The sequence below is a fragment of the Melopsittacus undulatus genome, chromosome 1, assembly GCF_012275295.1.
Source record: "Melopsittacus undulatus isolate bMelUnd1 chromosome 1, bMelUnd1.mat.Z, whole genome shotgun sequence".
NCBI classification, from domain to species: Eukaryota; Metazoa; Chordata; class Aves; order Psittaciformes; family Psittaculidae; genus Melopsittacus; species Melopsittacus undulatus.
This window is the reverse complement of record NC_047527.1, coordinates 23,422,459-23,435,743: the sequence shown is the minus strand read 5'-3', so window position 1 is coordinate 23,435,743 and position 13,285 is coordinate 23,422,459. Positions and strand designations below refer to the sequence as shown.

General features: G+C 39.4%; 1 protein-coding gene across 1 annotated transcript in view; it reads left to right on the top strand.

Annotated features, from left to right (window-relative positions):
• The window catches only part of SDC2 (syndecan 2), a 62,421-nt gene extending 50,120 nt beyond the window's left edge, over nucleotides 1–12,301 (top strand). Inside the window, exons 2-5 of the mRNA XM_034063399.1 lie at nucleotides 561–672; nucleotides 7,735–7,868; nucleotides 8,641–8,776; nucleotides 10,043–12,301. Of these exons, the coding sequence (XP_033919290.1) occupies nucleotides 561–672; nucleotides 7,735–7,868; nucleotides 8,641–8,776; nucleotides 10,043–10,206 (546 nt within the window). The 3' untranslated portion in view covers nucleotides 10,207–12,301. The remainder of the gene's footprint in view (nucleotides 1–560; nucleotides 673–7,734; nucleotides 7,869–8,640; nucleotides 8,777–10,042) is intronic.
• The last annotated feature ends 984 nt before the right edge of the window (nucleotides 12,302–13,285 follow it).

Genomic DNA, 13,285 nt, shown 5'->3' with positions numbered 1-13,285 from the left:
GAAATACTTGGGGACATAAACGTGGTGAAATTCACAAAATCCCAACTTTTTAGCCTCTTGAAACTACAGCTAAATTTTAGGAGAGGTGCATTGAGGTCGACATACCTGTGAAATGGGTTTTGCAATATGCTCTTGTTGCTTCCCATTTGAGATCAAGTATAGTCTGCCTGTGACAGCCTATACATGTGTCATATTTGAGACCCTGACAGAGGGGCTTACTTCTGGGATTTGCTTCTTTCTTGTTACAGAAGCTCTGCAGAATATATTGCAAACCCTATTTATTCATTCATGCATTTAATGAGATGAAGTGTGATTTGAGGGGGGCTTGCTTCCTAAAGATTGGGTGGTTTCCTAGTTTTCGTTGTGCAGCCTTGGAATTTTTTTTTATGCTGCAATTTTTATGCATTTCTTCAACACCTTAGATGAATGTGTTGCACAAACTGAAATTATAAACTGTTCAGTGTGCCATCATCAGCTTCTGAAATAGGAGTAAAGATTAAGAGACTGCTAAGCTGGAGAACTGTTATCTTTTTAACCATTCTCTCTTATCTGTTTTCCAGAGAACAGATTTGACCTCTGATAAAGACTTGTACCTTGACAACAGCTCTGTTGAAGAAGCGTCAGGCGTCTATCCAATTGATGATGATGATTACTCTTCTGGGTCAGGTTCAGGTGAGACAACGTGTCACAATTTGATTTTCAAAGGTGTAAGAGGTAATGCAATTGAAGAAAAGTTGTGTAGTTTTCCTTTATAAGCTGGAGTTGATACTTTCAGGGATTGTCATGAGTGCTTGGCTCTTTATTTACAGAGCACTGAACACTCCTGCAGACTTGATTTTAAAAACTTAACTTTCTGCTCTTTTCACTTATGCCTTAGTTGCGTCATTTCACTGTGTTGTTTTCTCTCTGCTGTCTCTGCTTTCTCTCTATTTTCTGTGTAGATCTCTCTGGAGTTTAGAAATATGGATTAGAGAAGGCTTAGTACTCCCATGACATAATGCTAATTTAGCAGTCTGTAAGAAAACACAGCAGCAGCAATCTTATTTTCTCTTATATGCATTCAGGTTCCTGTAAACATAGTGTCCATGCCTTTTTGTTCTTTTAAATTGAGAAGTCTAGATGCTGCCAAAAACATGAGTTTTCTCTGAGGTAATTACATTCATAAAGTGAATTAAGTAATTCTTAAACATAACGTACTGAGTTCTCAGACTTAAACACTCATTAGAGGCATGTAACTAGCTCATCATTCTTCAAAAAATTGTCAGTGAAACCTCATTAATCATTTCTCTCAGAAGGTCTCTTTGTGGAGTGTCTTCTAGGCTGGCTGGGAGGCTCCAGCTGTTAAAAGTGAAGTGCAGGATTTCATGGTATTTCTGGAAGAGGAACTTCCTTGTTGCTTTGAGTATTTGCTAAGCTGTTGTGGAAATCCCACTTCTTTTCCAAGCGTGTGTTACTTCTTTCTTTGTTATGATACTTTTGGTAATCTGTCTCTTGATGGTTATAGAGACTTCTGGATTTTTAAAGGATGAATCCTTCGTGAAGCACCTTTTGTCATACTTTTTATGTATGTTTTGTCTTTGTTACCTTGTAAAGCACAGCTGAGATTTTTCAGATGGATTTTTGCCATTCCTTTCTTTTGGTGATTCAAGGATATGTTAAAATGACGTCTGCAGAGGTCTGATTGTGCTGCCAGGCAAATCCAGGCCCAAGGTCACTGGCACCTGGGTGATACCCTGTCTCTTGGGAGTCCTTTGTGGTGGCAATTTGATGTTCCACTGTGATCAAAGGCTTAATTGAACCTCCTTGCTGTAGGCTTCTTTGAGAGGAAGTGTAACATTTCATTTGAAAAAGAAAAAATACATTAAATTAAAAGTTCAGTGCTTCCATCCAGTCTCCAGGACTGTCTGAGGAAAAATCTGACCCCCAGTAAAACTGCACTTTCAGTAAGCTTCCCATTCTGTTTTCAGATGCCGGTGACTTTGTAAGATTAATGAAAGGAGAAAGGTTAATAAATAGTGGTATGGAGAGTGGTCTATTTTTTGGCTTTTTTTTTCTTTTTTAATCTCTCCTGAGGTTTGGCTGTTTCTAATATGAATGATTCAAATGCAGCCCTGCTTTTTAAATGGAAAGTACTATACAAGAACTGGGTTGAGATTTTATTAACCCCTCTCAGTGGTAAAAGTGAAGCCAGAGGACAAAATCTGCCTCCAGACTTTGCCAACAGTAATGCCAACAGGGAGCATTCTTGCTGCCTCTGGCAATCTTTGTTTCTTTCCTGCAAGAAAACAGGAAAAGTCTCATTGTAGACTGAGACTAGCTGGATGCCTCTCCAAAGAGCTCATGTTACAGTACCAAAATCTAATACTTTAAAGCAAAGTAAAAACTCTTAAGTTAAAATAATCTTCTGGCTAACCTGTGGGCCCAGTTGTATTCACTTAAACAAATCTCAAGAGGGAGGCAAATTAGCATCCACTCTACCCATTCTATACTTACTGCTATCTATTTTATGAAGTAGAAAGTGTCCTGCAGATGTACCAGTGATCAGTTTTCCTTATATTATGTTGAATGTTTGTCTCTTTATTTGATACTCAGTGATGTAGTGTTCCTCTAGCAGGAAGAGCCTTCCCACTTAAGAGTGGTTTTCTTGCCATGTAATTGCACTCCAAGCAGACAGATCCAACATGACAACATGCTGACTCCTTTCTTTGGTATGAAAATTGTTAGATGCCACCAGGCCTATGTAGATAAACAGGAATTGTCAGCACTACCATTAATGCCCTTGCAGGTCTGCAGCAGCATTAACATGGACAAATGTCTCTGTAGATATGACACATTTCAAACTAGAAATTGGCTGAGGGCTTTTTGTAAAGGGGGGGGGAAAGAAAGGTGATGGTATTCTGCATTTTTTCTTTTCTTTCCTCTCCTTTCATAGCTTCTTTAGTCTTCATGTACATTCACCTACTGTTGTGCTTTTGCCAAAGCGTTCAATCCGCATCCATCCTCTTGGTTAACAGTTTCGGAAGTAGCCATGTCTGTTTCCTCATTGCTCTGTATCAAGAACAGGAAGTTGTGAATTCATTAGTTCACTGTTTCCTTCTTGCAGTCTCCACCTCTGAGAAGATGCCTCAGTCTGTCACCACTGTGTTTGGTGTTGGTGGTTTTATGCAGAATAATAATAGAAGAGTAAAAATAGTTTTCCTGCCTATATAACTTGAAATGCTTTTATAACTACTTTTTCCTCTGGCATAAAAAGGCTTAACTGAACCTTGGTCTTGCAGATACCTGGAAGTAGCTGCTAACCAGCATGACTACCCTTATGTTAAGGAAAGGTACCACTTCTGTCAGATTTATCTACAAGCTCTTTGGAAAACTATCAGTTTGGTTCTTTTATCTTCTCTGAAGTTACTTGTGATAGACAAGTCTCTGCAATATATTAATTGTATTATCATGCAGATTTTTTCCTTCCTCTTACCTTTCCCAAACTAATATTTCTCTGTTAATAGCAGCTCGAGCTGAGAAGGTTAGCTCATGGTGAACTAGGTTGAGTCTGACATTGTGACTCGGGACTGTTCTTGGAGAAAAATTATGGTGGTGGGCTTGGGGCTTCTCCAAAAAACACAAGAGCAGATCTGCTCTGGCTCTTGACCTAACAGGAAGGCAAAAGGATGCTGCAAGGCTAGAAAGCAGTTTGAGTCCAGCGATAGTTTGTGTGGTGTGAGGCTGGGTGATGGGTGGTGGGGTGGCTGGGGAAGAAGTGGGATGCTGGTTCTTGGGGGAGGCGCTGGTGCTCTCCCAGGTGCTGAACAAGGCAGCACAAGGGCCATGGGCACCGCTGGATGCTCCTGCCCCGGGGGCACTGTGCCTGGCAGACACTCCAGGTGAAGCAACACACCCTCTGGTGTGCTTCCCCTCCTGTGGTGGAGGCAACACAGCAAGTATTCATTTTCCGTTTCCTAAGGTCCCATTTGTGAGTGCCTTTCAGATTGGCTTGGTCTTCTCTCCATATGTCACACTAGCCCCAGGCATACTCCATGTCATTGACTCCCTGGTTCTCCAGGTCTTTCAACATAAAATCCAACTGTGATACTGTTTAAAAATGTGTTGTTGGGTTTTGGTTTTTTTTGTGCTGGACAGAATCTTATACTTCAGTACAGTTAGGACTCTAACTTTTGTTCTTTCTTCAAGTTTTGTTGGGTTTTGTTTTCCCTCCTTAAGTGAGAATTATCAGAGACACAGCATCCTTGCACTGTCCCCATCAATTCAGCCAAAGATCTCTGACAGGGCACTAGTATTATTTTTCCAGTGTCATCTCTGGTTGCCTAAGACTATGTTGATTAAGGGTTGTATTGGGGATTTTTCACGTGAATAGGGATGAGATAAGCCAGCTAAAAATGTGTAATTCTGCTATGTGTCACGTTGATGATAGAGATAGAAGGTGTGAAAGATGATGGATATGTGTATGCCCAGCTTATGACAAGTTTGCTTCTACTACCACCATAGTACTCTCAGAGTGTGATGTGCAACAGCAAAAGTGATGCCAAAAGATAGGGTGGAATTATTGGATTTGTTTGGTAGGAAGAGTTAATCACTGATTGCTTTGCAAGTAGGAGTGCTAAGTACAGTGGGCTTTTTGTAGGGTACAATAATTTAAGCTGGCATAGTCTTGATTTCTTGACAAGTTTCCTCAAGCACCAGGAGTGTGAAGGAGTATTTGTGTTCCTGTCATCTAGGAGGCAGCTAATAGACACATTACTGAGGGCTGTATTAGATATTTCCAATACTACAGCACAATCTAGAGCTATTTTGACCACTATAAAGACAGCAGCTGGGCATCCTGAAGAAGTCATGGTGGATAGAAGATGGTGATAATGAAGAGGTTTCAACTATTTACTACAGAGATGGCTATGGGTTTAACTACCACAGGGGTTTTGTGATGCCCTCACTATGAGGGCAGTATCTATTTGTCAAGGGACTCAAGGCAGTTTATACCCAGCACTGTCACCCAAGCTGTCCAAATACAGGAACTATCTAAAGATACAGTGATACTTTCAAGAGGAAAAAGTAACATAGCTCTTACACTCCAGCTATATCACAGTATTCCTTCTAACAACCTAGCTGGAAGTTATTCTCATGTATACACCAGACACTCTGTAGTTTTTTTTCTTTCCACTCCTTTTTGGGTTCAGGAAGCGGTTGGTTCTCTCTTTTTTGTTGTTGGGGTTTCTTTTTTGCCTTTTTAAGGATCATGATACTATGTAAAGTGCCATTGTGATGTTCTGGAGTGCTTTAGAGAGTCTTTTTTCTATCTTTTAGTTGTATTTACGATAAATTCTGAGAAAACTACTGTCAGTTTAGCAAAGGAAATGCCTTCCCTTTGTTTAGCCCTACTCTGTACCAAGCAGACACCTGTCTAGATAAAACTAATTAGAAAGCAGGAACCATTGGGATGTGTTTGAGAAGGTACCTAAGTCAGACCTAAATAATAGGTGTCCCAATATTTTGGGGATTGTCAGGATTTCCTTAGGCCATACAGAAGAGGAGTTGGGCACCTTCACTGCGAATCTAGTGACTAGTTCCGGAGTTAGATTAGTCATCCATTTGTTGAAACCAGAGATTTGCATCCTCCATAGCTAGAGAGGTTTGGAACTGTAATGCTCACTGTTTTATCTGGCAGACATGAATACCCCCTGAAGCAAAGGTGGCCTTTTAAGGATTTAGAGAAGCAGTTATGATTAAAAGGGACTTCTCATTTCAGAAAAAGAAGAAAATAAAGTTCTGTACTCTCAAAGTATGTTTTACCATCAGATCTCTAATCTGCTCATCAAGTTTCATTTCCTTGACTCTGAAAATTGTGTGTAATTTGGAGGAACTTTGGAAGGTGAAGCAGCCTGAGCTGTACATTGGGCCCTTATTTCTCAAAGAAAACTCTTGAGGCAAAGCCATAAAATTTTCCTGTTGGATGCCTTTCCTCACCTCTGTTTCGAAGTAAGATGCTGTTTTTTTTATCTTTGAGTAGCATTTCAGGAAAATATCTGATTCTTGTTGTGAGGTCCTATTCTAGAAGTTGCATTGTAATTTTGGTATCTTTGATCTGAGAGTTTTTCCAGTATTATTCTGTGCTGGTAGCTTTAATGTAGTACTTTTTAAAATTATTCTAAATTTTCTTTCCTACGGTTGTTCTAATTATTGTCTTGTAATACCCTTCCTTCCCTTCAATGCCAAATATATATAATTCTTGATCATGTGTTCAAAACATCGTTACTGTGCTTGTATTTTCAGCCTGTTTCTTTTCTCTACAAAAATAAGATAAAAATTGAGTTTGGAATGAGTGACTCATACTATTCTGGTGTAAGAGGATATATTTTTATTTGCAAGGAATTTTCTTATGCACATTTGCTGGATTTATTACCCAATTGTTACTTGGGTGACTGGTGTCTGTAATGAGCAGAACACATTGAGATTCCTAAGGAGTGGTCCAAGAATAGGCTGATTGTTTTCCTCTTTCAGGCCTTGCAATAATTTAGTTTCTCATCTGTGTCTTTTTCCTTCCAGTATCACTAAAGGATATTTATTAGACATGTCCATTATCTTATTCTGAAGGAATCTTCATACTTCAGCAGGGCTTTGAATGTGGAGGAAATTAAATTTAAGGTCATCTTTAGGGAGTTTTCTGTCCTCTCACTCTTCATTTCAAAAGAAAAAGACTTCTGAATTATAGAGTTTAAAAACGTGTGAATTCCTGATGACTGAAACATAAAATAGTCTTTCTGTAGATATGAGCTACTTGGGATTTTATGTTTGAAGGTTTAACAGATCTGCTGCAGAAAAAAAGATTTTGTTGTTGAAGTGGTATGTTACAAAGAAAAACTGTTCAGTTCATATGGTTTAAGTCAAGTCAGGATAAAGTTTATTGATTGACTGATTGATGTAATTAGCTGACAATCATTGAACTACATTTATGGGCTTAATATTAGCAATACAGCACATAACCACAATACCAAGATGGTAACGTGCAACTACAAATCTCCACCCTCCTTCTGTGCCACATGCACACAAAGATTTGTTCACACACACAACCACACCCTTGCAAGCCATGGGGTATGCAAGCTCCCCTCATCGGGGTATGCAGGGCCCTCTGCTCCTACAACCCCACTGTGGAGATGTGGGTGCCCCCAGCCTCATGTGATCCCAGGGCCCCACGACCTCTTGAGGGTGACAGGAGGTGACCCTGCACCTCCAGGGTGCAGCATCCAGGGGTGCCCCCATGATGTCTAGAGCTGGAGGTGCTGCTGGGGACATCCAGGGGCTAGGGAATGGCACTGTCAAGCCCCAGAAGAGCCCGTGGTACCAAGGGGCCATGTCAGACAGGGTCACACAGCCCTAGTAGCTGCTGCTTCCACTCCAGGGTCTCTCCCTGTTACAAGTATTTATGCTTCTTTGCATACTTCTTTTCAGGCTGGTTCCTACTGTTTGAAAAATACTGTGGTAATTTCCTGGTTACTGCTTAATCTGGCTGATGGCCCCCATCCTCTTTCATGGGATCACCTGGGAAAAATATCTCCCTGGCAGTTTGGAGCACACTGTTCTTGCATCCTTACCTTAGCAGGCATTATTGTCTAGGCCATTTGAACAGGGTGAGCTGTGCAAGCACCCCTACCTTGGTGCCATAGTTAAAACTGTGATTAGTCTGGGGGATTTCACCAGTCAACGCAGTGTCACCTTTTTTGTCTCCAGGTGCTGACGAAGATGAGGATAGCACAGTGATAACAACATCCAGAACACTTCCAAAATTACCGGCAACTAGTGATGTATCTAGGGCTGAGACCACCACAGTGAAAATGCAGACCAAGGTGCCTGCACAAACAAAGGTGCGTGGCTGGAGAGCAATGGTTAAAATGGTTCTGCCGTACACATCTGATGGCTTCATGTTAACTTTGTTTGATCTATATGGATTAAAAAGCACACACACTTTTCTTAAAGCTGTTGCAGGCTGTTAAATGAATACAGAGCTGCTCAGTTTCATTTCTACTAGAAAGTCTGTATTTCACATGAAAGAAAAGAGAGATGCAAAAAAGAATAACTTGGATACACATGACAGCTTTTCATGATACCTTTGAGTCTCAGCTGTACCTTTTTTACATCTCTGATACTGTTATTCAGAAAATTCTACATGAAATTTCCCTCCTCAAAGGAGACTGTTATGTGGTTTGGCTGTAGTTTGAACACTTGCCAGGTTCCATTTAGCATTTTAGTATTTCCTTCTACCACCTCAGGTAATATTGTCTGTTACCATCAAAGGTGTTCTGAATATGGCATCTGTTAAGTTCAGAATTCATTCAGAGGCCATTACTCTGATAAATACAGGAAATATTTACCAATTGTTTGCTAAACATACTTTTGGGGGTTTTAAACTTGTGTGAGATGTTTTTCATTTCAACATCATGACAACAAATAGATCCATTTACGATGTCTAGCACAGCTTTCTGTGGTCAGAGAGCTTCCCGTGTGTTGTGTTTATCGATATTGTGGAGAAGGCGCATGGAGCCACAGCTTTGTGGCTGCCCATGACAGGCAGTGACTATGCAGACTTGTGGTGCTCCCTGTCTGTAAGCAATGCTCTGTTTTTCTTTTGTGCTACAGTCACCTGAAGAAATCGATAAAGAGGAAAGGACTGAGGTGGATGCCAAGAAAAAGAGTGATCAGCCAGGGGATGACACCGATGTGTACACTGAGAAGCATTCAGAAAACCTCTTCCAGAGAACAGAAGTTCTGGCAGGTGAGGCCACATTTGTCCAGGTCCAGCTCACCAGAAATACCCCACAAAACAGAAGGGATACATATCACATAATGCAAACTCAACATTTGTGTTTTCTTGGTAGATCCTTAAATGCATTCATAGCAGGTAGCCAGAGGTTAATTTGATGAGAATGAGACGGGCATCTTCTGGAGTTGCTTAATGGCAAAGTGTGTTGCTGATTGATTTGATGCTCACAAGCTGAGTACTGCCAGCTGAGTGTCTGGAGCTTCCACAGCTCAGAGAGGGAGTTGGTAGTTGGATTGATGCTTGCAGTTCAAAAATGTATTTCTCACCCACACTCCCAAGAGCACATTGCTATCTGGTCCATCTGATGCAGATAGACACTGCCCAAGAGGAGCTCATGGCAAGGGGTGGGTAGATAGGTGAATGAAGAGGGACAGAGGAGTGCCCCCTGAGGATACAGAAGGTCTATTTCCATGCATAACACAGGGAGGCAGAGGCTAACCACCAGTGTTTTCACCACATGTGAAGGGGTTTTGGCATAAGAACAGTGTTTGCAGGTACACTTTTCCCCATTTGTCCTCAGAAGAGGTGTTGGGAACCATGAAAGTCACACAGGTTTGGACCACATCTTCCCATGAGCATCAAAAATGTGAAATAGCCTTAATATCCACATCAGTGGAAGCATGCGGGTTTGCTCTTGAAAGCTAGTTGGAGTTGGTACTTTCTACACACTTGCAAATGCATGATGAATGTAATGCCTCTGTTCCTACAGCTCCATGAAATGTTCTCTCCTACTGCTCATCAATAGGAAATTAATTTCAGCCTTGAGTCAGAGTGAAAACTGATGGGGAAAAAGGAAAACTCATTTCTTAGCCAGTGTAACAAAATAGCTCTTTTAAGGCTGAAAATATTAACTGTTGAAAAATGAATTTGAAAGGAACTTGAAAATTATTATTATAAATTAACAGAACTTTTGCTCTGGCAGTACTGGTGGCTCTCTTAATTGAGGTTTTAGGAAATTTTTAATAACCTTGTTAAAACTGTGGGTTGTTGCATCACTGACCTGTAGGTGGAATGTCCTTCTAAATGACTACTTCCATAAACATTAACAGGCTTTCTGAGAATATATTTCAGGACACAAATAATCAAGACAGTTGCATAATGGGAGCCCTTTTCTGCAATTTGAAAATAATAGCACTCTTATTATGTAAGATGAAAAAGAAACATGGTGCTAAACTTGTTTTCCCAGCATATTGTGAATGTCTCTTTCTTTGATTACAGCTGTTATTGCTGGCGGAGTTATCGGTTTTCTTTTTGCAATCTTCCTTATCCTGCTGCTGGTATATCGCATGAGAAAGAAGGATGAAGGCAGTTACGACCTTGGGGAACGTAAACCATCCTGTGCTGCCTATCAAAAGGCACCTACTAAGGAGTTTTATGCATAAAATTCCTCTTTAGTGTCTCTATTTATGAGATCACTGAACTTTTTTAAATAAAGCTTTTGCATAGAATAATGAAGATCCCTTTTTTTTTCTTTTTTTTTTTTTGTCATTAAAGAGCCATTCCGGCACCTTTACGACAAAATCCCATTGTATTTAAAACTTTTCATGTATTCCTTTACAAATGTAAAATTAAAACTTAACATTTGCAGTGTTCTGTGAATAACAGTGGCAGAGCATTATTTTATAAAACCATTGGTGTTCACCGAATCATTTTTAAAACTTTATGCATAATTATAAAATAATGAAAATTATTGTTTTATCCTATGGTTCAATGGAAGTTGTTTAATTTTTGTCAGCATGTGTCAGATTGACCTTACAAGTTAGTTTTTATTTCATTAATTTATCTGTTTCCAAAAAATGCCTTTTTGTAGTTGTCATGGTGCAATTTGTCTTCGAATAATTCAGATAACAGTAACTTTTAGTGTAAATGTAATTTTTCAGCTATGTAAACTTTAACCTCCACTTTGTATAAACTTAAGTGTCAGAATATCAATTTTACACTTTGCATTGTTTCTCAGCGTACCTGTAGCTTCAGTGAGATTTGTAACAGCAAATTAATGTGTAAAATTGGATTACTACAAACTGTATAGTCGTATTCTTACTAAACAAATCTCCTGTAAGGAAGATTTGGAGTAAGCTACTGACACACCTAAGCAAACCCAAAGACTCTAACAGTATTTTGAGAAGTTGCTGCAGATTTCTATGGCCACTGTATTTGTTAATTATTTGCAATTTGAAGGTACAAGTAGGGGTTTAAATTTTTGTTCTTTAAAAATGCATTTAAGTTGTAAACGTCTTTTAAAGCCTTTGAAGTGCCTATGATTATATGTGACTTGTCGCAGACTGGTGTTAATGAATATATAACAGTAAAAGAAAATGTTGGTATTTTATAAGCACAGACAATTCTAATGGTAACTTTTGTAGTCTTACATGGATAGACATAATTGTAATTTGGGAACATAAACACTACTGAATAAATCATGTGGCCTAATACTGAGAATTCCATTGTGATATACTTTTGTACGCTTTTCGTTTATGTCTACTTGCTTATGTTTTAATGTCACAGAGTACACTTAGTAGATCTTAAAAATCCAGACCAAAAGAAGAAGGCTGTTGATCCAGGCTGATCTTTGGACTAGATTTATTGCTGAAGTGACAGAGAAAAGCAGGAATGTTTAAGTCTTGCATCTGGTGTATGAGTCATTTGACCTTTGCATTATATTTAATGACAGTACTGACACAGACCTGTTTGTCCTGCAAATGTTGTTTTCCATACTCTAAAATTCAAAGGAGTACCTGGGTTCATTTATTGTGTATATTGGGTTTTGATTTGTTGTTCAGGATTGTTTTATTCCCTGGCCTTTGGAGAATTTGGGTTTATTCTGCTCAGACTCCAGCGAAGAGTTGAGACAAGTGGAATATCTTCATAAGAGAAGAAAGAAATTTTCCGAGTAGAAGAGGAAAGGTTCTGTTGCTTAGACCTCAGATAGGTGTTGGATAGAGGGACACATGGAGAAGATGATAGTCTGCCTCCTTATATTATGCTTTCTAACAGACAAATGACTTCGTCTTCTGCTCTGTTAACCTCCTCACTTCTTATTTTTGAGGTTTCCAAAATACAGGTGATCAGGATGTCAAGCTGAAGTGCTTCTCAGAAATGGCAATGTAATGTAAATAAGTTCTGGTAGCTCTTCACAAAAGAGTTGCATAACTTGTATTTGTTGCTGTCCCAAGTTCAGTGGTCATTTAGGAAGAAACAAATGCTATCCTGTGCTAAAATATTTAATATATTGCTTTTAAAATTACTTATACGTACTGGCAAGTTTTTCAAAGCCATACAAGTTCAGCAAGTAAAAACAGGGTAAGAATTTAACAGGTATATCTTATTGTGCAATATTTAGTGAAATTCAATTAGTAAAATAACTGCTTGAAATAACTGTGCCAAGAAAAGAAAATTTCTGGCAAATGCTGTGCCACTGCTGTAAAATAAAGCATTTGTTAAAGTGCCAAAATAAAGTCTACCATGCCTAAACTAATACTTTATTTGTATAGTCTGACATCCAGTTTTTTGAAACCCACTTTGCTTGAGGTAGTAGATTTGAATTTTCTTTAAGGGTGTGATGAATATTGCTGTAAGTATAGCTATGAATATTAAGCACCAGATAAATTGTCTTTTCCTTCTTCATAAGCAAATTGACATTAAGAAGCTGTTTTATTTTTATTTATGTATGTTAGATTCTGCCTCTATTCCTAATGTGTGGAACACTTTATCCAACGGACATCTGTTGTAATTATGCAGGCTACCAAATATGCTTCTCTGGTTCCTCCTGCCTCTGCTAACAAGCAGAAGCAATGATAAAGTTTCAGCTGTATTTCACCAGTTGCTTTTTTTTCCACTACACATACATTATCCACTCTGTTATGTGCAGAAGATGTTTAATGCATCAGCTATGTACACAGACTTAAAGCATCGCAGTCCTCCCACTCTCCCTAACAAAACCCTGAAACTTCAACATGCAGTAGCATTTATCTTGTGATCTCTTTCCCTGTTTTCAGTGCCAAACCGTAGTATTAGGGAAAAATTCTAACAGAGCTATCATCTCCATTATAAACATCATTTCAGTTTTCATCAGTCTGAAAACCAGGCTGATGCAGACACCCGCCTTCTAGCAGCCCTGCTAAAAGAGATCAACAGCTGAATGTTCTTCTCTCATGCTGAGGCTTCCTAGCACAAGTTGGTCTTCAGTTCTGCTTCCCTTTTGTTCTCCCCTTCCTGGATGCATTTCTAGCAATACTCTGGCTACTCATAGATGTTGCTGGGCAGCTGGGAGTCTTGGTGCCAGGCTGTGGATGCTATGCCTCCTGTCCGCAGCTAGCAGTGGCATCTGTAGCTCTGGAATGGCTTTTCATAGAGACCCTTGGCTCTTCCCTGCTGGAGCTGCTCTAGCAGCTCTGAAATTCCTCAGCAATCTGATATGGTGTCTCCTTGTGGCTCTAGTGTTTATAAGAATGCCATTTTGCT